Below are 27904 nucleotides of genomic sequence, written 5' to 3' on the forward strand. Positions count from 1 at the left end.
AGAGAGAGAGAGAGAGAGAGAGAGAGAGAGGGAGAGAGAGAGAGAGAGAGAGAGAGGGAGAGAGAGAGAGAGAGAGGGGTATATACTTTTTAGTTTTGGTTTGCACACATCTTGTGTCATGTGTTGTGAGGCCTGGAGGTGACGATCATGGACGCCATCACTGTGCACGACCTGCTGCTCAACACGACTGAACTGGGGAGCCTTCTATGCAACTTGGGCATCAAGAATATCTCAAATTGTGCGAGTCAGAGAACAATTCTACAGCAGCAGGAAGAGCAATCAGGTGTGGGATTTACCATCTTTTTATGATAAATTACAAAAGCATTTATTGATATCTCACTTCGACTTGAAATTGCATCTTTCGTGCTATCGGTCGTGTTGTGTGCGTCATTACGCATTGCGCGTGTGGTGCGTTCAGGATCAGTAGTATTGGATCAATATTTATATTTTTCTCTTCAGTTTTCACAAAATCATTTTTTGTTGTGTTGTTAATATTGTAACATTGTTGACAGTCAGTATACTGTTTACACACTCAGGCAATACAATTTGGCACACAGGAGGGCTTCAGGGACAAAAACGCAGCATTTTAATAAAAGCCAAATAGAATTGTGTACTTTTGTTTACTCCATTTTTACTATTGGAGGTTACTAAGGCAGTTAAATATGTTTGTTTAAGTGTGCATTCTGGTAATATTGCTTATAAGTGTTCTTTATTTTATATATTAATTATTTTTATTTTCACATTTATTTTATTTGCATTGTTTCTGTTGTTTCAACATGCTATATGCTTATTTTTAGGTTATTATTACTGAAATGTGCTTACTTACTATTGACTTTATGACAATATAGTATATCGTAATAATTGCTATAAAAGGTAATAACAGTATTATTGTATTGATATTGTTACATTGTATATTAATATGTTTGATGGAAAAAAAAAAAAAAAAGTTTTGTTTGTCCAAAGTCTTTGTCTTAGGTCTTATTTTGATCCTAATCATCAAAAAGTAAAGACAAAGTCACACAACCATTTAATGATCAAAAAAATATGTCAGCTTTTGAATTCCTGGGCCAAGATAGTATCGTGTCGATTCAAAACCAAGTAAATACAGGTCAAGTATTGCCATTATTGATACTAATAGCAATATTTTTTAATGTAACAATATCAAAAGACTAATGCATTTTATATTAGTGCCAAATTAGTGCTGTGAACTAATTTTTTTAAATCAGATTAATCCTACTATTAAACTGTGATGACTGTGGTACATCATAATTATTTACATGCTTACATAACCTAAATACATTTGAAAAAAGAAAAGAAAATGTTGACACAAATGCATATTAAATTCTGTGGTTAATCCGTTTTTTTACATGATTAATGCAAAACTGTGAAAAATTGCATGCAATTACACAGTGGTTCTCAAACTCAGAAAAAACTTGACTCTCCAAGTACCGTCATAATGACCAACATTAAAATGCAGTGGCGTAGTAGGCCTACGTATTCAATAAAAACAGGGCAGAGGTTTCATTTAAGAAGTTGGCCACTGTAACATTACACACAGTTTGATTAGTAACACTGTTTGATCATAAGAAATAAAACACTGTACTTTCATCAAGTGGTTCTTTGGCGTCCCCCTAGTGGTACAGTTTGAAAAACAATGCAATAAAGCAATAACTTTGACAGCTGTAATATAAACCTAATGACATCAACTGTGACAACATGAACAGCACAACAAAAACACAGAGATTTTTGAAAATAAAAATATTGATTTAATCTGACTAGTATAGCTCCAAAACTGATACCACCCTCGGTATCACCACATCGAGTTTCATCGCGCATGTGTTGATGAGCTAAAAAGAATGTCGTCAGTCGTGCTCTTTACCATTTCAGATATCAACAACGGGTTGCGCATCTTCCTCTACCTCGCCATCTTCCTGGTCGGTGTGACGGGCAACGGGATCATCATTGCGGTTCTGTCCCGGAACAAACGCATGTGGACCATCACCAACATGTTCCTGCTGTCCCTGGCCGTCAGCGACATGATGGTCGCCCTGGTGTGCATCCCCTTCACCCTCATCCCCAACATCATGAAGAACTTTGTCTTTGGGAGCGGCACCTGCAAGATGGTCATGTACTTTATGGGTATGAAGAGTAGAAGGTGTACTAATATTTCAACCTAACATTTTGGGGGGCACATTTCCAGAAAGGCTATTTATTTTGTCGGAGGTAGTTAAAAAAATAGGCTTCTCTACAGTGTAAAAAAAAAAATCAGTAGATTTTAGCGTAAAAGACAGTGGTACCTTTTTCCATCTGTAAAAAAGACTGTAGATTTCACAGTGAAAAATTGGCAGCTCAGTCACCCGAATTTTACTGTAAAAATGACAATGGTGCCTTTTTTCAGTTAAAGTAATGCACTATAAAATATATTATATTATATTCTCAGTCGCCAGAATATTTAGTGTCAAAATCATTGTGGTCCATTTTTTTTCATTTACAGTAATGCACTGTAAAAACGACTGCAGATTTTACAATAAAACTGCACCTCAGACTCCATTATTTTATCGTAAAAAAGACAGGTTTTTTTCCATTTACAGTAATGCACTGTAAAAACAACAACCATAGCATTTACATCCAAAAAATGCTGGCATCTCAGATGTCAGAATTGTACAGAAAAATATATGTTTTTAATAGCAAATGAAGTTAAAAAAAAAAAAACCCACACAAATCCACTCTTATTTTTACCACTGAGTTGGAAATGTTTTAATCGTAAAATATATGGTTGTTTTTACTGTGACGATCTGTCACTTCACTTCTGTTTGTGTTTCCTTATGTTGTGTTTATTTCCTGTCTGCGCTCATATTTGATTTCCATTTCCTGCATGTCTCCTCGGAGCGCTCATTTGCCTCACCTGTCCCTGATTGGCAGCCCGGCACACCTGGTTGCAGTTGCCAATCAAACTGCTATTTAAGCGTGCCTCGCCTGTTCCTCAATTCTCGAGGATTGATTATAGTTTGAGAACCTTACATGCACGACTGCTTCCTTCTGTTTGAGAGTATTAAAATCCTCTTACCTGCCCTTCGTTCTCCTGGTTCCTGCGTCTTGGGATCACAAATACTGTAGCCATGCGAGTTCAGAACATTTACTGTTAGGGTTTGATCAAGGAGGTGACCCCAGGATGCAGAGACGGGAGGCGAGGTTGATTTACAAAATGTTAAACAATTTAATGAGTCCAAAAAGTGTAACAAAAAGCGATGGGGCAGAAGTGCACACCATGAATTAGCAAACAAAAACAGGTCCCTCACTCAGTGGTCGGCAGGGGGGAAAGGCCAGGGCGCACTGAGCTCAACAAAAGGTCCAACACAAAATCCTCTTTACCTCAGGAAGTCTAGAAAGCAGATACAAAGAGGTGAGGAATTTCAGGAATAAGGAGGGACACCATACCAGGCAGGACGAAGTGAATCAGGCACATCCACGTGGGAGGTGCAGGAGACAATAATCGTCAGGGACCAGTTGTCGGTGACGAGCTTAAATACTACTGGGTAGAGATTTGTTGCAGGTGTGCCTCGCTGGGGACTAATTGACTGAGGAAAAAACAGACATCAAAAAAGAGAAGGCAGGGAAATGACAAAACACAACAATTTACAGAGCATTTCTCTACATGAAAAAAGGACCACTGTCATTTTTACGATAAAATTCTGGTGACTGAGGTGCCATTTTTAAAATTGTAAAATCGAAGTTTTTGTTGTTTTTACATGGCATTACTGTCAATGGAAAAAAGGTACTTCTGCCATTTCACGATAACATTCAGGTGACTGAGGTGCCAGTTTTTTATTGTAAAATCTACAGTTGTTGTTTTTACACGGCATTAGAATGGAAACACAGTATCGCTGTTATCTTTGCAATAAAATTCTGGCAACTAAACAGCCAATTTTTGGTACCGTAAAATCGCAAAAATCTGTTGCATAAATGTTACTCTCTCACAAGTTTTTGGATTTGGCTGAGCTGCCAGTTTTGAATCGTGAAATATACGGTCGTTTTTAGAGTGCATTACTGTAAATGGAGAAAAAAAGCTACCACTATCATTTTTACGATAAAATTCTGGCCACTGGACTGCCAGTTGTTGTAAATCTAGTCGTTTTTATAGTGCATTACTGTAGATGAAAACATTTACCACTGTAATTTTTCAATAATATTCTGGCAACTGAGATGCCATTCTTTTTTTCTGTAAGATTGTAAAACCGCTCGGCTGTTTTTAAAAGCTAGTCAAAGATCAACTACATGACAGCGGTCTAGTGTTTTTAAAAATCTGCTGCAAACATTTTATTTTCGCACAATTTTTTTTGAATTGAACTCAAGAGACAGTCTGGTGTCCTTCCCAACAAGTGTCACTGGGATATCACGCCCTCTAGTGGCCGGAAGACAGTATTATTAAAACTTTGTCGTGTCGTATCCCCGCTCTGGAACTGAAAATGTAATTTTCCTTCTGCTCAGGTATCTCCGTGTGCGTCTCCGCCTTCACCCTGGTGGCCATCTCCTTGGAACGCTACAGCGCCATCTGCAAGCCGCTAACCTCCAGGACGTGGCAGACCAAATCCCACGCCGTGAAGGTGATTGGTGCCACCTGGATTTCGGCCATCCTGCTGATGCTGCCTTATCCATTTTCCAGCACTCTGAAGCCCTTCACGCGCCACAACAACACTACAGGTTACATGTGCCGTGTGGTGTGGCACAACGATGCCATCCTCAAGTCCTGGTGAGACCGAACAAAAGAAGCAGGTTGTTGGTTGTGGATGTAATCCATGCATGGCTCGCAGGTATGTGTCCTTGTTGGTGCTGCTCTTCTTACTGCCGGGGATCATTATGATGTTGGCCTATGGACTCATCTCTCTGGAGCTCTACAGAGGGGTCCGCTTTGAGCTCTCCGACAGGGCATCATCATCATCATCATCAGCTCGAGGTTGTATCACTTTCTTTAAAGTCAGAAGTTTACATATATTTCTTCGTATTTGGTTATACATCAGATGTATAACTTCTGCACATCTTTTTGGTTATATTTAATCTGGAATATTCTTCCTGACAAAACTGGTGGAGCCAAGTCAGGTTTCATGGCTGCCTTACTCACACACACCTTTTGGAATCTGCCCACAGACGTCTTTGGGATTAAGATCAGGCCTTTGTAATGGCCACCCTTAAATATTGACTTTGTTGTCTTTGGGCCTCTTTGTGACTCTTTTGGCAATGTACTTGTGGTAATTAAGGAAGACCTTTTCGCGCTCACGCTTCAACTTCGTGACTGGTTAGGCTCCCAAATCTACCACTATCGTCGTCTACCCTTCATGGGAACAGACTGGGGAGAGTCCTACCACTGTCACCTGCTACCCCTTAAGGCAGCTACTTGGTTAGGGACCTAACACTATCGTCTGCTACCCTTTAATGCAGCAGACTGGTTTGGTTCCTACCATTCACCATCATCTGTTACCCTTTAATACGGCAGACTAGTTAAGGTCCTACCACTATCGTCTGCTACCCTTTACTGTAGCAGACTGGTTAGGGTCCTACCACTCACTATCATCTGTTACCCTTTACTACGGCAGTCTAGTTAGGGCCTTACCACTATCGTCTACTACACTTGAATGCAGTAGACTAGTTAGGGTCCTATCACTACCATCTGTTAATTTTGAACGTAACAGACTAGTTTGGGTCCCACCGCTATCGTCTGCTGCCCTTGAATGTGGCATATTAGTCCAACCACTATCGTCTGCTATATTTTAATGCGGCAGACTAATTAGGGTCTTACCACCATAGTCTGATACTCTTTAATGAAGCAGAGTAGTTAGGTTCCTATCACTATCGTCTGCAACCCTTGAGTTCTGCAGACTAGTTGCTTGCCACCACTACCACGATTGTGTTCTACCCCTTAAGGCAGCAGACTGGTTAGGGTCCTACAACTATTGTCTGCTACTCTTTAAGGCAGCAGAGTAGTTAAGATCCTACCACTACCATCAGCTACTCTTTAACACGGCATATTAGTTGGGGTCCTACAGCTATTGTCTGCTACTCTTTGGCAGCAGACTGGGGAGAGTCCTACTACGGTCACCTGCTACGCCTTAAGGCAGCTACTTGGTTAAGGACCTACCACTATCATCTGCTACCCTTTACTGCAGCCAACTGGTTAGGGTCCTACCATTCACTATCATCTGTTACCCTTTACTACGGCAAACTAGTTAGGGTCCTACCACTATCGTTTGCTCCCCTTTACTGCGGTAGGCTAGTTAGGGCCCTAATACTGGAGTCTGCTACCCTTGAATGCAGCAAACTAGTTAGGGCCTTACCACAATCGCCTGCTACACTTGAATGCAGTAGACTAGTTAGGGTCCTATCACTACCATCTGCTAACTTTGAACGTAGCAGACTAGTTTGGGTCCCACCACTACCACGATGTCTGCTACCCCTTAAGGAAGCAGACTGGTTAGGGTTCTACCAATATCGTCTGCTACCCTTAAATGCAGCAGACTAGTCAGGGTCCTACTACTACCGTCTACTACTCTTTAAAACGGCAGATTAGTTTGTCTCCCACCACTACCACTATCATCTGCTACCCTTGAATGCGGCAGAGTGGTTAGGATCTTAGGATCTTACCACTATTGTCCTGCCTATATTGTCTGCTAGTCTGCTACCCTTGCATTCGGCAGAATAGTTAGGATCCTACCACTATCGTCTACTACTTACTACTCTCTAAGGCGGCAAACTAGTTGGGGTCCTGCCACTAACATTTGCTAGTCTGCTACCTTAGAATGTGGCAGACTAGTTTGGGTCCCACCGCTATTGTCTGCTGCCCTTGAATGTGGCATATTAGTCCAACCACTACCACTTTTGTCTGCTACCTTTTAATGTGGCAGACGAATTAGGGTCTTACCACTATTGGCTGCTACTCTTTAAGGCCGCAGAGTAGTTAGGATCCTATCACTATCGTCTGCTACTCTTGAGTGCTGCAGACTAGTTGGGTGCCACCACTACCACGATTGTCTGCTACCCCTTAAGGCAGCAGAACGGTTAGGGTCCTACAACTATTGTCTGCGATTCTTTAAGGCAGCAGAGTAGTTAAGATCCTACCACTATCATTTGCTACTCTTTAATGCAGCAGATTGGTTGGGGTCCTACAGCTATTGTCTGCTACTCTTTAAGGCAGCAGACTAGTTAAGGTCCTACCACTAAGTCTTCTACCCTTCATGGCAGCAGACTGGTGAGAGTCCTACCAGTCATCTTCTACCCTCAAGGCAACAAACCTGTTAGGGTCCTTGTGTTAATGAAAAAATCTGCCAGGCCTCACATCCTTTTTGTGATGCTCTGTCGTCTTCTCCGTCCCGGCAGACAAACCAGTGAGCTTGAGAACTCGAGGGAGCGATGGCGACGGCTGCTACGTGCACTTGAAAAGAGGATCTACTCAGAGTGGAAGCATCAGCGGCGCCTACGCTCCGGTCCGTGTGAGCCAACGCGGTAACAAGGCTAACCTGCTGAGTAAGAAGCGAGTGATCCGCATGCTCCTGGTCATCGTATTCCTATTCTTCCTGTGCTGGACGCCCGTCTTTGTGGTCAACACCTGGCAGGCTTTCGACCAGGGCTCGGCCTACCGTCTCACAGGCGCGCCTATTTCCTTCATCCACCTGCTGTCGTACACCTCCACCTGCATCAACCCCGTCATCTACTGCTTCATGAACAAGCACTTCCGCCACGCCATGATAGCCACATTTTACTCATTGCGCATCCTCAAGGAGCACGTCATTAACATATGGGGCAGGATCACAGGTGCCAAAGTTTACCGGGGAGAGGTCCGTCAGACCCGGGAGCAGAGACGGCAGAAAAGTCAAGAGCAGAGATGCCAAGGAGAGGCCAAGCAGAACTTGGAGCAGCGGGTTGAGCAGATGGACATCATGAAGTCAAACATCCAAGTGACTCCTGACGCGTGCCATGACCCTGACGGCGTGGAGCTGTCCGTCAAGCCGTTTGTTGAGAACATGGAGCTGAGCCCTGAGCACAGCAGCGAGCAGAAGAGTCAAGGCGTGCTGAGCAACATGACCTCCTGCATGAGCATCAACAGCGTTCGCTCGCTGCTGCCGCCTGAACTGGTCTGAAGGCCGTTACGAGACTCAGAGCGACAGGAAGCAACGTTGTGCTGTCACTGGACTCATGGGAGCGTGACGCAGCACAACACTTGTATGGGATTTGGACTGGTATGGAAAACAGGAGTGTGGTAGGAGTCACTGGTCAACCTCCCAGCTGCTCCTTTGGCAACGTGTTCAAATCTGCAACAAAGACATTGAAAACTCCAGAAGAGCAACGACACTCACTTTCAGTCCTCCAAGTGCTTGAAGGTACAATGGCTACCTCTAGATGACATCAGTGAGTACATTGTCACTTTTTAAATGTGATTTACAAATGTGATTTATGTAGCTAAGGCAGTGGTTCTTAACCTTGTTGGAGGTACCGAATCCCACCAGTTTCATATGCGCATTCACTGAACCCTTCTTTAGTGAAAACATTTTTTTTTTTTTTCAAATTGAAGACAAAGTTATATGTTTTTTTTACTGATGCACAAAATGAACATTACCTTGTTCAAAGAAAATAACTAACACAGTGCATGAACTCACAACAAATGACACACCTGCAAATCAGTGTGACTTCTGCTGTTGCCTTTGAGAGACCAGTTCAGATATGCGTGGCTTCACCTTGGCAAGTGCCACTCTCATGTCATTTTCACAGCAAAGTCTGTTCCTTTTCTTCGTTTTCCACCCAGACATACAATACTAGTACACAGCTCATGAAAAACAATATTTTTTGTTATTGTCATTGCAAGTGGGCCAAAACAATTACAGTATATTAGGAAAATAACCTCATGGAAATGACTGCTGTCATTTGATTATAACAATAAAACATTTAACTTGTTATTTAGTGAGGTTTGGGACAGGTGTGCTACTGGTATGACGTCGCTCACATGTGCTCCACTGAATGCTCAAGGAGTTTTTGCGTTTGCTCACGCATATGGAAAATTAGAGGGAACATTGTTTCGGGGTATCCATACTAACGCCAATAGGGAGAAGTTTTTATTTACACGATGAGTCGGGTGTGTCTTGACCAACGTGGCGGAGGCTCCGCCGAACCCCTGAGGCCGACTCACCGAACCCCTAGGGTTCGATCGAACCCAGGGTGAGAACCTCTGAGCTAAGGTGTTGTTGTATCTTAGACTTAGACAAACTTTATTGATCCACAGGGGAAATTGTTCCACACAGTAGCTCCGTTACAAAGGATGCAAAGGGTAAGGATGAAAAGGATAATGCAGGTATAAAGTAGACTAAAATGTACCATAGTAGCAATAAATAATATGTAATATTTACATACAATATATACTGATATATTATATTTTTATATAATATATACAATTATATATACACTTAAGTACTATACATTTCAACCTTAGCCCTACTTGTGGGAGACATCAATGCCTTGTGAAACACAAGGAGTGACACTGTGTCGCTTGAAACCTCAATGTGTGGGTTTTATTTGAAGAAAAAATAAACATGTGCCCGATACAGCTGCTGTGTCACTTGACTGCCAAGCACCAAACTGTGTTGATCAACAAGTGACAGTTTGTACTAAAATAATTTGTAAGAGGGCCGCACTGCGTTTTGAACTAAATCGGACTTAAAAACAACAATTAAATAGGAAAATAAATAGTTAAGAACGCCACCTGCTCAATGGCCTTGTGGTTAGTGAGTCATACCAAAGACTATAAAAATGGGATCCATTACCTCCCTGCTTGGCACTCAGCATCAAGGGTTGGAATTGGGGGTTAAATCACCAAAATGATTCCCGGGCACGGTCACCGCTGCTGCTCACTGCTCCCCTCACCTCCCAGGGGGTGAACAAGGGGATGGGTCAAATGCAGAGGACAAATTTCACCACACCTAGTGTGTGTGTGACAATCATTGGTACTTTAACTTTATTATTTGGCTCATTGACCACATTTGTGCATTTTTTATTATTTTCTGTGCAACTATTTGTTCATATTATACAAATAAAAATTATATTTGCCAACTATTAGTTTTACTTGCCGGTCAAATATACCGATTTGGTGGATTATCATTATGAAACACCAACACAGTATCAGTGCAGCGTCAATACAGCTAGCGAGTGTGCCATACATTTACTGAGACATAATTTACACGTCACTACTAAATTGGGGTCTTACCAGATTCATCTACAATCTGTTCAGGCAGCTACTGTACTGTACTGTTGGACATTAGCCTTATCTTTTGTTTTCTATGCCCGTGGTGGGACGCGGTGCACCTGCACCATCAAAAGGTTTGATTCCTGGTACTGTCCAGTGGAGAAAGAATGAGGTCATACCTTGCAGTGTAAATATCACTTCTGCGTGCCTATTTTGACAACACAGCCATGTTATCTTATAGATAATTGAATGTCAAATAATGCTCATGTTGTTATGTGTGTGATTAGTCATTAAATACATAAAAAAGTAAGACTTTATAACACTTTTTATTCTCATTTTTATGACATTTTTTGTGTTTTAATGACAGACTGGAGCATGACCCGGAGCTGGAATATGTACAAAAACTGCTATTAAAAACCAAAAAAAACAAAAGTCCCCTTGTTGTGATGTTATTGCTAAATGTTACAAACTAGCGGTTGAGAAAGAAGTATACTACTACTACCACGATGACCAGTACGAAAAAAACCACACACATACAGTGACAGTGTGTTAGCGCTCTGTAGTGCAAACAGCCCAAATAGTCTGAAAGAGAAGTAAGGCTGAGAGCGACAGAGGGAGGAAAAAAGGTTTAAAGCTGCCTCTCGCTGTGCAGTGCACAACACCTACATGTCCAGACATTTGGCATTCCTCCAAGACACAAACATTGTTCAGAGCTCCTTTAAGAAAACGATGACAGCTGCTTCCAGAAGAGTACATAAAAAACATTTTTCAAAACAATTCCAGAGAAGGCGTGTAACATTTCCAACACCCCGCGACACTCACGTCCCTTTAAAGAAGTGTAAACCAGCTCAGGTTGTCAAGATCAAAGTGCCCTTGAACTCTGTGATGATGATGATGATGAAGATGATGACGAGGGAGGGGTCAACATGTAAACAACCCAAAAACATTCCAGGGAAGGCGGGCGATGCTAGCGACAAACAGAGAGTTAAAAAACAGACACAAGACTTGCGGTTAAATAAAATCTACATTTTTAAGATTGCGCGACCTCTGACCTGGCCAGTAAAGGGTTTGTAAAGATTTGTTGCTGCTACACCAAACAGGAATTTGCCTCTTTTTTTTTTTGTTAAAAAACCCGAAATAAAAGAAAAACCCAGGCCAACCCAAGGCAGCGCAGGCAATAATGCACTTTTTTGACATCAGACAAGGGGAAACTTTGTACCAATAATTTAAAATATTACAATATACAGTAAAACATATCAACTTAAATTGTTTTTTTTTCCACCGGAGGGGATCGAGTGAATCCTTTTTTTTGTGTGTTGTTGTGAAAAAGACAAAAGTTAACACATTCAAGTTACAGTTGGACTGTAAGCTGCTAAGTATTGCCTTAAATTGTCAAGTTAGTTTTTTCCCCTCAGCCTTTTGGAGTATCTGGACGCTAATGGAGTGAGTCAAACTCAATGATCCATTACAATGACACACACACACACACACGCACACACACACACACGCACACATGCACACTGGCTGGTGAATTTGTAGTGCTCAGGTGGACAAAGTGATGAGCTGTACAATATTGCTGCTCTTAAATGTTCCATAATACACAAAAGAAGGTCTTTCTGCACTCTGTCGGCGTGGACGCGTGTCTTTTTTTGTAGGTCGCGTTAGAAAAAGGAAGGCGCTCGGGAGAAAGTACCAGCAGTGGAAGTCGAAGGAAGGCGAGGAGAAGCTCTCGCTCAAAACGACTGTTTTTTTCGTGTGTAACTGAAGGTAAGGCCACATTAAGTCGCTAATGACGCCGCTGGAAGACACTAACGCGTGATATGACGTGAGGCTAAGGCCGTCCAACAAGACCGCTTGGACGCTCCGTGACTTGGACAATTCCGACGGAGTCGTGGCGCACGTATTGGCAAAGGCAAGGCAGAGGCGTTGCTTAAAGCTTTTCTTTCTTTTAAAGACTTCATAAAAACCAATGATAATAAAAAATAGGCCCTCTGAGGTCCCCCCTCCCCCTGTCCCAACTACACAAAACAAAAACCTTCGCAGACTTTTAAGGGCAGGGGGGGAGGGGAGGGGGGAAGCCCACGCTCAGAGGAGGAATACAAACTATTTGGTAACAAAAGTGGACTATATGTTTAATACAAAAAAAGGTATGGAGAAAAATGTACCTTTACTAAAGCTTATACAAGTTCCTTGGTCCATAAAAACGATGTCACCGTCGCGTTTTGTGTCCCTCTGCGTCCTCGGACAACAATACATCCATCACCGGGAAGCATGGAAGGAGGGCAGTGCAAAAATATTAATTCCACTTCAGCACTCTTTGGGGCGGCGTTGGATGTATTGTTGTGGTGGATTCATTGTGGCAACTGTGGAAAGGTGCTGGTGCTCTGCGGGAATATTCCCGAGCACCAGGACTGGATCCTGGCAGGTCCCCAAAGTGACCGCAGGGGAGGGGGGAGCTTGTCCCGCTTGGTGATGTCACTCCTCCTTTAGACCCCCCGGCGCTTCTTTCTTTGTCATTTTTCCATCCAAAATTGAAACGCAGCAGTTTGATTGTTCCCCAAAGTCGTTCCACACCCGCCGGTATGTTTGCCCTCAAGGCAGACGGAATAGGGCGTTAGGAAACCACGGCTGCGGCGGCGGACGAAGACGTGACTCCTGCGCCGGAGGCGGCGCTGGGGGCGTAGACGGCGGCGCCCGTCTCCTGGCCGCCGCCGTCCCTCAGCAGGCTGGAGTTGCCGGCCCTCAGGATGGCGCCGGCCGCGCTGCAGTGTGGCCGCGGCCCGGGCTCCGGCGTGTAGGTAAAGGTCAGCGTGGTGGAGTAGATGATGCCGTCGTTCCTCACCAGCGTGACGGGCACCTGGACAGGCTGCCGCACCCAGCGCCAGCCCTCGCAGAAGGCGGAGATGTCGGGCACCACGCACAGCATACTCTCTGCGCACCTGAGGACACGCAATAGTCAGGGCGGCCTCTTATGTGGAAAACAATCACGTGGTCACAAGACGGCAGCTGAGCACACCTATACATGGTCTCCGCCTCGACGTCGCCGAACCAGACCCGCAGATTTGGAGTGAAGTTCTGTCCCGTCAGCTCCAGCATGGCGACGTCCCCGCCGCCGTTGAGCTGCACACAATCAACATGTTAAGGATAAAGTACCAATGATTGTCATACACAAATTATTCTCTGCATTTGACCCATCACCCTTGATCACCCCCTGGGAGGTGAGGGGAGCAGTGAGCAGCAGTGGTGTAAGACAGACTTTCTCAAGGTTTCCCTAAAGATTTTAGTATAAATAAAAGGTTTTATTCAATTAATTTCTCACACAAACATGAATACTGACTGTAGAGCAGCATTATAATGTGTGTGTGTGTGTGTGTGTACACGTGTGGTGAGAAATATGTTTAGCAGGCATGTGATTTGAACTCGATGAAAAAGACTGAAAATAAGCGGGGGGTCTGGGGGCCGCAGGTGGGGGGGGACAAGGGGGGCAATGCCCCTCCCAACGAAGCTCCCGGGTTTTTCAGCAATTTGAAGACATTATGGCATCTGTGTTGAGTGAAGGGTTCCAAGCTACGTTTGCGGCTATCCAGGTGCAACAAACCGTTTTTGTAATTTTGATAAGCGGTTATATAGTTAGTTAAACATATTTGATTTAGTTCAAGCAACCTTATTATCAAACTTTTACGGCTATAATAAGTTTATTTTAACATGTTTAAGATGTCTTTTTATAGCTTACATATTTAAATAGACAGAAAAAAAATATTCTAATTTTACAAAAGCCCCCGCACGCACACACACACACACACACACACACACACACACACACACACACACACACACACACACACACACACACACACACACACACTTTTTTATGCCAATGTTTACAGCATTTACAGAAGCAAAAAAGGTGTGTTTGAACCTGTAAGCTCTCGACCACAGGCACAGGGGTGACAGGCGATTGGACGGGGCCCATGCCCTCGTAGAAGGTGTACTCGGCCTTGTCCGTGCTGATGATTGTCCAGGAGGCGCCGTCGTTGATCATTTCCTTGTTTGGTTCCTTTGGGCATGGAGTGGCCTGGAGGCAGACAGGAAGCAGAAGAACGTGACTGACATGCACTTGAAAAGATGACAGGTGGTACGGCAGGTGACACTGACTTGAAACTGGATGATCCTCTCTTGTGAAAGGCACAGGTACATGCGCTCCGTGTCCTTCAGGTAGAAGGCACACTTGTGGAGTTGGGAGACGGGGTCGTCCGCGTCCAGCAGGGCTGTCTGTTTGTCCACCTTACGGATGACCTGGCGGAGGCGAACACAAGGCAGTTAAAGCGCTGAAAGGGGGACCGGGAAGGGGTGGTGGCTTTCTTTCTTACCAGTCTGGGCAGCGCCATGCCGGTGACTGAACAAACCAGCTTGACCGTCTGTCCGTAGTGGATGTAACCGTCTCTCACAGTGAACTCCTCCCCCTCAGACTCTTCATCATCCACTACAACGCACCACACAGTGAGACTCAAAGCCACTAATTACTCGTTAATGAATAAATAATTAGACTGGTAAATATGCTCTGTTTAGCTGTATTGCACTTATAAAGAACATCTCACCTACAGACCATAAAGCAAACACCTGACTGACTTACACAGGTGGATGTAGAAGGCCCCCCACTGTTGGGAGCTGGCGTGGAAATTGCCCCCCTCGACGTGGAGATAGCGTGTGCTGACCGTTTGGGACCGCAGCCGGTTGAACAGCGCCACCTTGGTGCCTGATGCAATGCACACTGTAAAGAAAGAGTGACACATTCTAGTTACATCATGACATATATATTTATACAGTTCTGAAGTACATTAAATATATGTGTAAAGTCATTAAATAACCATCTAAATAATTTCATATCGAAATCCCTGCACTAACTTCAGTTGTTTTATTATTATTTATTACAACTATGTGTGCTGTCTCAGAGTGATCTGTGATCACATTTACACACATGTTTTTACACATATCAAATTGAAGTGGTAGGTTTGCCAGACGTAAAGATATAGTACAAACTGAGGTAAAGCCATATTTTCGAGGGTAATCGCCAATACGCTGCTATATGGATGAGCACGCACACACACTCACTTGCACATGAATACACAAATTCAACACTTTTTTTGCCACACAGCACAGCGTTGATTGTGACGTAACAATCTTTTTGTACCAAAAAATAACACTTCAGTTTGCATTGATTAAAGCAAGCCATAACAGACTGAACAACAACACATAACTTAACTACTTCCCACGTCAAATCCTAACGACAAGACAGCATGGAGTATAAACAATAAAAAATTGAATATTAAGAGTATGACAAAATTTGATTTCTACCTTGTTCACTTCCCTGACAACCTCCTTAAAGGTTTGCAATCAATCAGAAATATTAAGCAGCTACAATGCACCAAATATGGATAAGTGCAGAGAGAGTGTTTTGCATATATCACCCTTCATGCATTGTAATTTATTTATTTATGTGTAATTTTTAATTATATATACATATATATACTGTACGTGTTTTATATTGTCCACAAAGTTCAATGAGTAGGAGGTGTGTTATGTGTGACCGAGTGTTGACTTTCTTGGTTCGAGTTAATTTACACCATAAGTGGGGAAAGTTGTTTGGATTGGGTCATCGACTCTATCATTGCCCACAAGAGTGCAGCAATATCTCTCCAAGTCAAACCACAGGGGAATAAATGTAGGCACAAACACACCGCAGGCCAATCTTCTTGTTAAACTTGTGATGTCTCGCGGGCCACACTTATATGTCCAGTTTATTGTTGACTTATGCTTTCACAAATGTACCAAACTCTCTTACTTTAGCTTAGCTCATTCGACTTCTTCATTGAGTTCACTGGGCTTTGAGGAGTCGGAGATGTTCGCACATCCGGATTACCCCGGATTTCCACTGGATGCAGAACGGCTGCTGAACGAAACCGCCACGGAACAGCACCGCCATCCACAGTCCAGCAATCAACACCGCCAATCTTTTGCGGCTCCGTCATGCAGCAAAACAGCACAGACACTTAAAAATCTCGCAAATCGGCACGTAATCATGTGATAAATGAAGTTGTATTAAAGCGAGCCACATACAGTATATTCTGTCATTCCAGAAGAGCAGAAGCAAATAAACACTGTCCTGCCATTTATAACAGGTTGAACAGCAACACCGACGACAGTTTGTGTTGATAAACAACTTTAATTTTTGCAGCGAGCAATGACACAACAGTAACATCTTCCCTAGCGAGCGTGTCACAACAACTGGTCCCTGTATCAGCTGGTATTTGACAAAATATTCTCATATTGCTGCCCGGGATATACTTGTATATTATTCTTTAATTTTGGACCTCCAGAATCAGCTTGTCCTCATCTATTTGTGTCAACAAGATGAAACTACGTCTGAAAACCTTTCACAAGTTCATTTCATGTCCGTCCCTGCCCATTAGGACGTTTCAAAGGGTAAAATACAACCAGCCTTGAACAATGAGTATTTTACGGATAATTTATTTTGTGTTTGTGCATGACTTCCTGTCCAACAAAAGCAGATTTTCGCTGAAGTGAACAGATTTGTTGCGATGTCTGCATATATTTAGAGCTGGTAAACGGCATGTTCGTGACGTTCTGCAGGCATGTAACTGACACATTGACTTGAATAAAAAAGCAAAGAATGCCGTTCCACATTCAGTGGAAATCCATGAGGCTGCTGCGTGCGTTAGATTTAACTCCTTGTTTGGCTTGGTGATGCTTTGTGTTGTATAGCACTGTGCTACAATATAAACCCACCACTGGTCTTGCGCAGAGGAAAAGAAATGTGTTCCTCCGTCAGAGCATCACAGCCAATGTGGCCAAGGAGCATATCACTTTTCCAGGGGCACACGGCCAAACAGAGGGGCAGCAAGGGTCACAGCCGCCGTGAAATTCCTGCCCTGATTACAGCCTTACTCTAAAAATTGAATAAATTAATTTTTGTCCTCAAAATTCTACACACAACACCACAATGACAATGTGAAAACGTTTTTTTTTTTGTATATATATTTTTGCAAATTTATTGAAAATAAAATACTAACAAATCACATGTATTCACAGCTTTTGCCATGAAGCTCAAAAGTGAGCAAAGGTGCATCCTGTTTCAACTGATCATCCTTGAGATGTTCCTACAGCTTAATTGGAGTCCACCCGTGCTAAATTCAGTTGGTTGGACATGATTTGGAAAGGCACACACCTGTAAGGTCCCACACTTGACTGTACATGGCTGAGCACAAACCAAGAATGAAGTCGAAGGAATTGTCCGTAGACTTCCGAGACAGGATAGTTATGAGGAATCTGAAAATGGCTATGCACCGACCCTTCCCATCCAACCTCATGGAGCTTGAGAGGGGCTGCAAAGAGGAATGGGTGAAACCGCCCAAAGATAGGTGTGCCAAGCTTGTGGCATCATAGTCAAAAAGACTTGAGGCTGTAATGGCTGCCAAAGGTGAATCAACAAAGTATTGCGCAAAGGCTGTGTAAATACTTATGACTTCTTTGTTTTTTATTTTAATACATTTGCAAAAAGCTTTGACATTTTTTTTTCACATGGTCATTTTGGGGTTTTGTGTGTAGAATTTTGAGGACTAAAATGAATGTATTCCACTTTGGAATAAGGTGCTTTGAATACTTTTAGATGCACTGTATGTCACTAAAGTCCTAAATTCCAAACGGCTCATTTGGAACAAGATTGGAATCAGGAAAGACAGTTTTTTTTTAAATATCTCCGCCATGCCTCCATAGTTTGATGTCAAATGTTCAAAATTATTTAAATCAACATTTTTAGGGGATCCTAAATAGACAAAAATAGGTACCAACAGGTAAGAAAAGATGGTTTTGCATAATAGGACCCCTTTGAATGTGTGACAGCAGTAAAATGTTTGGGACAGTCCGACAGTGTCAAAATGTGTGCACTCGGGAACTAAGTACACAGTTGTCGTCGTAGTCAGCCTGTTGGCGGCCCCCTACACAGTGTACACGTGGTATCAAACTTGCGGCCCATGGTTAATTTGCAGCCAAAAAGCCCATATTTTGTGGCCCTCGACTTAACTTCATAGTTTAGTGCAGGGGTGTCAAACTCATTTTAGCTCAGGGGCCAGATGGAGAAAAATCTGTGCACACGCAGGCCGGACTATTAAAATCATGGCATTAAAAATAAAAAATAAAGAAAACTTTAGATTGTTTTCTTTGTCTTATTTTAGTCAAGAATAGAACAAACACATTCTGAAAATATTACAGTAAAAAGATAGAAAAAAATACTGGCAGCGGTAAAGTTTAGATCCATGAAGGAAAGAAGAAAGGTAATGAATGTTTATAACTGAATACATTTACATATGCATAAACATTTGTTTTCTTTTTTGTTATTTTTTTTAATGAATTAAGTAACGTTTATGGCAACCTTTTCCCAAAACACAGTATAGAATGTGAGATATAACAGGATAATGCATACATTTATCATTTATTTTCAAAACGGTTACAAAAAACTGGGACCCCATTTTTATGACTTGATGGGGTCCCTGGTACCCCATTTTGAAAAATCCTAGCACCAACACTGATGGAGTATTGGTGCGTGCAAAACAGTAGCAGGCGGCTGTGGCCTGCTGGCTGGTTCTAATACTACATGCTTGTGCTTGTACTACACACGTCATGCTTGTATCACACAATCTCATCTTTATCCTGATGTCAGATTGGGAAGATATCTGCCATCAGGACTGTCGAAGAGCGAAAAGAAAACAAAAGTGAACAAACAAAAGGAAAACTATAGAAGCAAAGGTATATTTTTCATATAGGTTTTTCAGGAGAGATATGAGAGAGGCTCTCGTTGGGAGATTTATCCCCACTTTGGAGGTACACCTGATATATTAAATGTAAGTCTCATTATAATCTATGTATTACTTTTTTAATTTAATATTAAGTGAAGTAAATCAATTGTAATGCGGAATATTCTCAATATTCCTGAATCTTTACAATAAAGGCAGCAGATGAAGAAACGCATCAACAGTGGTAGTTACAATATTTAATGATTTACATGTTGAAAACATAATTTTGCTTTACAAATCATCATCCAAACCCAAACATACTATTTTTGCTTGTGCTTGAGCCCATTTCCTCCAAAATTGTTCTAAAGAAAGAAGCAAGGAAAAACAAGATTACAGTAAAAACATGCAAACATTCATAAAACTTTGATAAAACATGACCACAAAAAATTCTTAATCTTGTTCCATTTATGTTCACATTATAAAGGGTTATGAATTTTCATAATCCTGAGGGAACTCTCCTGAAGGAATCAATGAAGTACTTATCTATAAACCTCGCCACATCTAATTATTCACAGTAAAATAATTAAAGCTTTACTTCCTAAGTCTCCGTACATCAAATCCATCCATCCATCCATTTCCTACCACTTGTCCCTTTTGGGGCCGCGAGGGGTGCTGGAGCCTATCTAATCAATACTTACAAATAAATCAATACTTACGCTCCTCCAAGCTTTCACAAACGTTGACATTTATTTCCAAAGCTGGAAATGCGCAAAGCATTTTGGGAGATGTGGGACCACCAAGGTTGGTCTGGATGCATAATTATAATCAATGGCGAAGTAGGAGACCTTTGTCGGCAACATTTTAAGGACTCTCTTTCGCGGATTTGGACAGCCTACCAGTAAACCCCCAGATTTGGACACAGCCAGTGTCTTTATCTGTGGTGCACGCATGTTGTGACGAGTTCTCAAGCTTGTCTCATATTTATGGATTAAAATTACAGAGCGCATTTGTAAGCATGAAACGTCGTAAACGAAGGACCACTTGTATTACCCTTTGGATGAAGACAACAACAACAAATTCCAGAAAGTGCAACTTACAGTCGGCGTTCTTAAGGGACTGTTTCTTTTTGGAGGGCTTGGAGATGACCTTGATCCTCTTGCTGAGGAAGACACCGATGTCGGTGCTGTTGCCGTAGAACATCTTGACAGACAACATGAAGTGCTTTCTCTTGTCGGAGTCGGATATGTACAAGGTTTTGGCTGTGCAATAGTTCTGGGATGGGAGAGAGCGTTCAGAGGAAATTGATGTGTTCACAAATGACTTCAATCACAGGGTGAGGGTCTTGTACCTTTCCCTCTAAGTTAAGTTGCTGCATTTCCTGGTCGCTGTTGCCGATGCCGATAAAGGCGCAAGGCTGCGACTCTTGCTCGGAACAGCCGTCACGCTCCATCTGCTCCTTCTTTTTCTTCCAGCCGCTGCCCATCAGGTACACACAAGGGGGAGGGCAGAAAAACCTGGACACAAACATGCATAAACATGTCACTTTAAAAGCCCCTAGTCACTTCTGTCACTGCCTACTGCTGGGGTTTCAATACTTAATTTAGCCAGGGCCGCATATAGAAAAATTGAAGTATGTAGGGGGGATGTTCATGCAGTACAATAAGGGCCTGATTGACTAGGATCCAAATACCACGTGCTAAACAGCATGTGTAATCTATTTTTATTTTTATTTTTTTATTTTATTAATTTTTTTATTTTTTTGTCATGTCCTGCTTCTCAGGCAAATCATATAATTGATGTAGATGCCCATATCGGCTGTTCAGATTTACTTTACAAAAGAGAAGTGTAGGATACTTCTCTTGTTGCCTCATTTGTGTTTGACTTTATTAAATGTATTTATATTATCATTTGGTGCAGCTGGGCCGGAGCTGGAGGGGATAGAAAGAGAAAAAAAAGAAGACAGAGGGGGATAAGACAGAGAGACAAAAACAACAAAAACAAACACAACAATAACAACAACATCAGCAAATACGACATGTACAAATATGATGGTAAAAGTGATAGCAAATAAGCAGTTAGCGAAAATAAAAAATAATACAGAAATGACAATGAGCATTATTACACTACAAATGGAGAAATACAAATACCAATAGAAATAGCGCTATTGATAATGAACAATACCCATAATTTACCTCTATTATCAACAATACCGTTGTTCAAATGCAACAATACATATACGTAATGATAACTAGAGATACGAAAGAATGCAGAGAAATGGAGGGGAAGAAAGAGAAGCAACCTATATTAACCTTGTAGATTGTTATAGTAACAATAGGTTAAGCTTTGTCAGTGTGCCATGTCTTACCCAGTTTACCCTAGGGCAACAACGTTAGCATATGTTTGATGAAACATGATTATGTGCATGAGTGTATGTATGTATATGTACTTGTATATGTACAGTATGTGTGTATGTGTTTGTACAGTGAATGTATATGTACAGTATGTGTATGTTTGTACAGTGAATGTGTGTGTGGATGTACGAACTTTGAGTATGTAGGTATGCACTGTATCTGTGTATGTATGTGGGAGCGTAGGTACCTATGTATGTATGTATGTATGTATTTATGTATGTATGTATGTATGTGAGTATATGTGTATTTGTATGTACAATATATTTGACTCCCAGCGTGTGTGTGGGAGCCAGAGTACGGCCCCAGCCACCCAGAGAGCCCAACCCACATACAGCAGGTGTGGCGCCCAGGGAACCAGGGACCACCGGCACCACGCAGCCAGGCCGGCCAGCGACAGGAACCCTAGAGCCAGGCCCACCGTGCCGCCCGTAAAAGCCAGCAGCAGGCCGCAGACAGACGCACCCGACAGAGGACAAGGCACGAGAGAAGCAGGGGACAGCCAGACCTCAAACCAGCGAGAGACCACACCCCACACGGGTAGAAAGTCGGGACGCCCCGCCCGGGGAGCCCAGGGACGCCCCACAACCGGACGGGAAGACCGCCCCCGCCCCACCAGCAACCGGGCCCCCATGAGCCCATCCCCCACCCCCGGAGAGTGCGGCGCGGCCCGCCCCCGGCCACCCCACCCGCGAGGCCACGGGAACCACCCGCAGGGACCCCAAAGATGGAGATGGAACAACCAGCAACCGCCCTGTCGAGTTCCCCCCGTGAGAGAGGGGTAAAATAAAATATAAAAAAATATTAATAAAATATATTAAAAAATAAATAAATAAATAAATAAATTAATAAATAGTAATGATAATAATAATTATTATATATCTAACAAATAAAAAAATACAATAAAAAGTATTAAAAGAAGATCACAGACATGCTGACACACAAGGTCACTACCCCAGCAGCTGGCCAACTCGCAGCACTTCTGAATACTTTGCAGCACCAAGCTACCACAATAGACACGGGGACTAGACCCAGCAGGCCCCAACCAAGACGGGCACCCGGAGGGGATGGACGATGGGACCCAGGAGCTCCAGACACGCAGTCCGGATGCAGTAGCCTGAGGCGCAGACCCCCGCCTGACAAGCAGGCCCAGAGCGTACCCCCAGAAATATACATACATACATATGTACACACACACACACACACACACACACACACACACACACACACACACACACACACACACACACACACACACACATACATACATACATATATATATATATATATATATATAGGAGATCTCCTGATGATTGAGGGAACCCCCTCATGAAACAGGCCTGTAGAGATGAAATAGTCTTGTGATTTTTTTCCCCACACATACATATATTGCGCTCTACTACGGTATCGAGCACTATTTTTTGGATAACCTTATTAAGACATATATATATATATATATATATACATATATATATATATATATATATATATATATATATATACACACACATATACAAACCTCGTTTCCATATGAGTTGGGAAATTGTGTTAGATGGAAATATAAACGGAATGCAATGATTTGCAAATAATTTTCAACCCATATTCAGTTGAATATGCTACAAAGACAACATATTTGATGTTCAAACTCATAAACATTTTTTTTTTTTTTTTTTGCAAATAATCATTAACTTTAGAATTTGATGCCAGCAACACGTGACAAAGAAGTTGGGAAAGGTGGCAATAAATACTGACAAAGTTGAGGAATGCTCATCAAACACTTATTTGGAACATCCCACAGGTGAACAGGCAAATTGGGAACAGGTGGGTGCCATGATTGGGTATAAAAGTAGATTCCATGAAATGATCAGTCATTCACAAACAAAGATGGGGCGAGGGTCACCACTTTGTCAACAAATGCGTGAGCAAATTGTTGAACAGTTTAAGAAAAACCTTTCTCAACCAGCTATTCCAAGGAATTTAGGGATTTCACCATCTACGGTCCGTAATATCATCAAAGGGTTCAGAGAATCTGGAGAAATCACTGCACGTAAGCAGCTAAGCCCGTGACCTTCGATCCCTCAGGCTGTACTGCATCAACAAGCGACATCAGTGTGTAAAGGATATCACCACATGGGCTCAGGAACACTTCAGAAACCCACTGTCAGTAACTACAGTTGGTCGCTACATCTGTAAGTGCAAGTTAAAACTCTCCTATGCAAGGCAAAAACCGTTCATCAACAACACCCAGAAACACCGTCGGCTTTGCTGGGCCTGAGCTCATCTAAGATGGACAGATACAAAGTGGAAAAGTGTTCTGTGGTCTGACGAGTCCACATTTCAAATAGTTTTTGGAAACTGTGGACGTCGTGTCCTCCAGACCAAAGAGGAAAAGAACCATCCGGATTGTTATAGGCGCAAAGTTGAAAAGCCAGCATCTGTGACGGTATGGGGGTGTATTAGTGCCCAAGACATGGGTAACTTACACATCTGTGAAAGCGCCATTAATGCTGAAAGGTACATGCAGGTTTTGGAGCAACATATGTTGCCATCCAAGCAACGTTGCCATGGACGCCCCTGCTTATTTCAGCAAGACAATGCCAAGCCACGTGTTACATCAACGTGGCTTCATAGTAAAAGAGTGCGGGTACTAGACTGGCCTGCCTGTAGTCCAGGCCTGTCTCCCATTGAAAATGTGTGGCACATTATGAAGCCTAAAATACCACAACGGAGACCCCCGGACTGTTGAACAACTTAAGCTGTACATCAAGCAAGAATGGGAAAGAATTCCACCTGAGAAGCTTAAAAAATGTGTCTCCTCAGTTCCCAAACGTTTACTGGGTGTTGTTAAAAGGAAAGGCCATGTAACACAGTGGTGAACATGCCCTTTCCCAACTACTTTGGCACGTGTTGCAGCCATGAAATTCTAAGATAATTATTATTTGCAAAAAAAACATAAAGTTTATGAGTTTGAACATCAAATATCTTGTCTTTGTAGTGCATTCAATTGAATATGGGTTGAAAAGGATTTGCAAATTATTGTATTCTGTTAATATTTACATCTAACACAATTTCCCAACTCATATGGAAACGGGGTTTGTACATATATACCGAAACATACATACTGTATATACATATATATACACACACACATACATATACACATATATACATATACACATTTTTACACACACACACACACACACACACACACACACACATACATACATACATACATACATACATACACATATTTATATATATATATATATATATATATACACACACACACACACACACACATCAAGTCCCGGCACCCACTGCCCACTGAGAACCAGCCGATCTCCTCCCCCAAGCCCCACAGGTCCGGTCGCGCACCCCCGTCACCCAGGGACAACTCCCAACAAGTCCGCCCCATACGACAGCTCGACACCGGGCGAAAAGGGCGGCGCGGCAGGGCGCAAGGGCACCCCAGGCCCACACCCGACAAGCCAACCAACACAACAATAAACGAGTATGAAGCCGGCAAGTTCGTCAGCTCCGACAACCACCACGCGCGCGCTGTCACCGGTCACAACCTCAGCCACCCCCCTGCACCAGACCCAGCAGCCACGGGCGCCCACACCACAAACAAACGGCAGCAGAAACAGCAGCTGCAATACCCCCAGACAGCCAGCACCACTCAATCACATTAAAGCGATCAAAAAAACTGCGACCGGCAACCACACGGATCACGTAGACCAGCCAGCGTCAGCCAGCCAGCCCAAACGCCAACATGCAAACAAGAGACATTAACACCTCCCCCACCAAAAGTCCCCACCACCCCAACCCAAACCCGCACACACACCACCGCCCAAACAACCGAGACATAGCATCTAGACCAGACATGGGGGCCGCGCCGCCACCGCATCAAGTCACCAACAGAGACCCCACAGCGCAAGGTCGGGCCACACGGGCACGGACCCCACCCAACAGGAAGCGAGACCCGCGCGACGCCACACACAAATAAATAAGAAGATTTTAAAAATTATTTTAAAAAATACAATTAAATAAAATAAGTAAATAATAAAAATTTAAATAATAAATAAATAAATAAAAATTCAAAAATGAATAAAAGCCTCACACCCTCAGCGAGGTCTCTGCCCGGGAATGGCAGGCCACCAGACCGCAGTCCCCGCAACCCGCGCCGGCCGAGGAGGCAATGAGGGGTGCGCCGTACTCCCGAACCCCAAACCCCCCCATGCATGTGTACAAGACCCCCAGAGTGTCTACTGTGTAGTTAAAATTAGGAGGTCAGCCGTTACGGCCGACCTCCAGTCCCTATTGATGTGTGTACTGTAGCGTGAGTGAGATATGTATGCTTGTGTGTAATCTATTAAATAGTGTGTACTATTAGGGGGCTTGTGGCGTGCGATTTACCAACACTTTTTGTGCAATTGTAAAGTGGTGCAGACCGCCTTATTTAAATGAGGATTTTGCGTGTACTATACGGGGCATCACCACGGAGACACTCTCATTTAATGCACATTCCAGTGTTTCCCAAACATTCATTTATTTGTGGCGGCCCGCCACGAAAGAATTACGTCCGCCACAAATGGATTTTTCGGCTTAGAAGAAGAAGAAGAAGAAGAAGAAGAAGAAGAAGAAGAAGAAGAAGAAGAAGAAGAAGAAGAAGAAGAAGAAGAAGAAGAAGAAGAAGAAGAAGAAGAAGAAGAAGAAGAAGAAGAAGAAGAAGAAGAAGAAGAAGAAGAAGAAGAAGAAGAAGAAGAAGAAGAAGAAGAAGAAGAAGAAGAAGAAGAAGAAGAAGAAGAAGAAGAAGAAGAAGAAGAAGAAGAAGAAGAAGAAGAAGAAGAAGAGAAGAAGAAGAAGAGAAGAAGAAGAAGAAGAAGAAGAAGAAGAAGAAGAAGAAGAAGAAGAAGAAGAAGAAGAAGAAGAAGAAGAAGAAGAAGAAGAAGAAGAAGAAGAAGAAGAAGAAGAAGAAGAAGAAGAAGAAGAAGAAGAAGAAGAAGAAGAAGAAGAAGAAGAAGAAGAAGAAGAAGAAGAAGAAGAAGAAGAAGAAGAAGAAGAAGAAGAAGAAGAAGAAGAAGAAGAAGAAGAAGAAGAAGAAGAAGAAGAAGAAGAAGAAGAAGAAGAAGAAGAAGAAGAAGAAGAAGAAGAAGAAGAAGAAGAAGAAGAAGAAGAAGAAGAAGAAGAAGAAGAAGAAGAAGAAGAAGAAGAAGAAGAAGAAGAAGAAAAGAAGAAGAAGAAGAAGAAGAAGAAGAAGAAGAAGAAGAAGAAGAAGAAGAAGAAGAAGAAGAAGAAGAAGAAGAAGAAGAAGAAGAAGAAGAAGAAGAAGAAGAAGAAGAAGAAGAAGAAGAAGAAGAAGAAGAAGAAGAAGAAGAAGAAGAAGAAGAAGAAGAAGAAGAAGAAGAAGAAGAAGAAGAAGAAGAAGAAGAAGAAGAAGAAGAAGAAGAAGAAGAAGAAGAAGAAGAAGAAGAAGAAGAAGAAGAAGAAGAAGAAGAAGAAGAAGAAGAAGAAGAAGAAGAAGAAGAAGAAGAAGAAGAAGAAGAAGAAGAAGAAGAAGAAGAAGAAGAAGAAGACAGACGGGATCAAAATACCAGGGTAATATAAGTTATAGGTAGATAGGTGAAGAAGAAGAAGAAGAAGAAGAAGACGAAGACGAGGACAGACGGACGGGATCAAAATACCAGGGTAATAGAAGTTATAGGTAGATAGGTTATAGCTGCATCACTCGCGGCTCGTCATATATTTAACGTTAATCCGCGATTTCACCGAGCGTTTCCCTGACGGTGAGCAGCCTGACGCTGCTTCATTAACACCGCCGCTGTTTGACTCGTGGGCCGGGGCAGACGCACGTAATAACAATCACCTGTTATCATACCGACAAGCTAACGTGTCCAGGTTATAACCCTGTTGTCAATAAACACACGTGGAGACGGTGCTTCAGATACTACATTAATACTCAAGCTAAATTGTCCACTGCAGCATGTGAATGCAATGAAAAGAATAAAATCTGAGCCAACCAGCTGTTAAAATGTTGTCCAGGTTAATGTTTTGGCCATTAAAGGCCCTTCATTTCAAGATTTCAACTGTGATCGGGCTTTAAACAGGTGGATGACCTGTTCAGATGAGTGTAACTGCTACTGGTCAAATAATGTGAAATAGCATTTAATTTTACATGTATGCAATGCCATTTAAATGTAATTATAGATAATAATAATAATAAATACTGTGTAGTGTTGTAAATAGTCAACGGGAAGGATTTTAGTAAGATATAAGCCATGAGCACTACACAGCCAGAAAAAAACCTAGGCAGGACAAGTAAAAATATTGGGGCAAGTAGATTTGAGAAGTCGGGCAAGTAGAAAAATTAGGGCGGAGGGAACAGGTGAGACTCAGCAAACACTGAAAAATAAAGCAGGGTCAGATCAGAAATGCACTTTTCTCATGAAAAGAGTCCTAATTTA

The 27904-nt window shown here is 42.5% G+C and overlaps 2 protein-coding genes across 4 annotated transcripts in view; one reads left to right on the forward strand and one right to left on the reverse strand.

Moving 5' to 3' along the window:
* The first annotated feature begins 139 nt into the window (after window positions 1-139).
* cckar (cholecystokinin A receptor) lies at window positions 140-10627 on the forward strand. The gene is made up of 5 exons (XM_061960245.2): window positions 140-283; window positions 1888-2139; window positions 4489-4750; window positions 4812-4954; window positions 7369-10627. Exons 1-5 carry the CDS (start codon window positions 148-150, stop codon window positions 8127-8129), a joined length of 1554 nt encoding a protein of 517 aa, XP_061816229.2. The 5' UTR covers window positions 140-147; the 3' UTR covers window positions 8130-10627.
* Window positions 10530-27904, reverse strand: part of rbpjb (recombination signal binding protein for immunoglobulin kappa J region b) — an 85727-nt gene continuing 68352 nt past the window's right edge. For all 3 annotated transcript variants that reach the window (XM_061960247.2, XM_061960248.2, XM_061960246.2), the window contains 8 exons: window positions 20381-20546; window positions 20130-20304; window positions 14856-14993; window positions 14593-14705; window positions 14378-14518; window positions 14142-14297; window positions 13239-13342; window positions 10530-13161 (listed from right to left, as the gene is read on the reverse strand). In XM_061960247.2, the coding sequence (XP_061816231.1) occupies window positions 12837-13161; window positions 13239-13342; window positions 14142-14297; window positions 14378-14518; window positions 14593-14705; window positions 14856-14993; window positions 20130-20304; window positions 20381-20546 (1318 nt within the window). In that variant the 3' untranslated portion in view covers window positions 10530-12836. The remainder of the gene's footprint in view (window positions 13162-13238; window positions 13343-14141; window positions 14298-14377; window positions 14519-14592; window positions 14706-14855; window positions 14994-20129; window positions 20305-20380; window positions 20547-27904) is intronic.

Source organism: Nerophis lumbriciformis, linkage group LG05 (assembly GCF_033978685.3).
Source record: "Nerophis lumbriciformis linkage group LG05, RoL_Nlum_v2.1, whole genome shotgun sequence".
Lineage (NCBI taxonomy): Eukaryota > Metazoa > Chordata > Actinopteri > Syngnathiformes > Syngnathidae > Nerophis > Nerophis lumbriciformis.

Bases quoted from the DNA above. Each gene is read 5' to 3' on its own strand.
- cckar (XM_061960245.2), top strand. From the start codon at position 148: ATGGACGCCATCACTGTGCACGACCTGCTGCTCAACACGACTGAACTG. The intron at 4,751-4,811 runs GTGAGACCGAAC...CATGGCTCGCAG, and splicing joins GATGCCATCCTCAAGTCCTG to GTATGTGTCCTTGTTGGTGC. The intron at 4,955-7,368 runs GTTGTATCACTT...CCGTCCCGGCAG, and splicing joins ATCATCATCATCAGCTCGAG to ACAAACCAGTGAGCTTGAGA.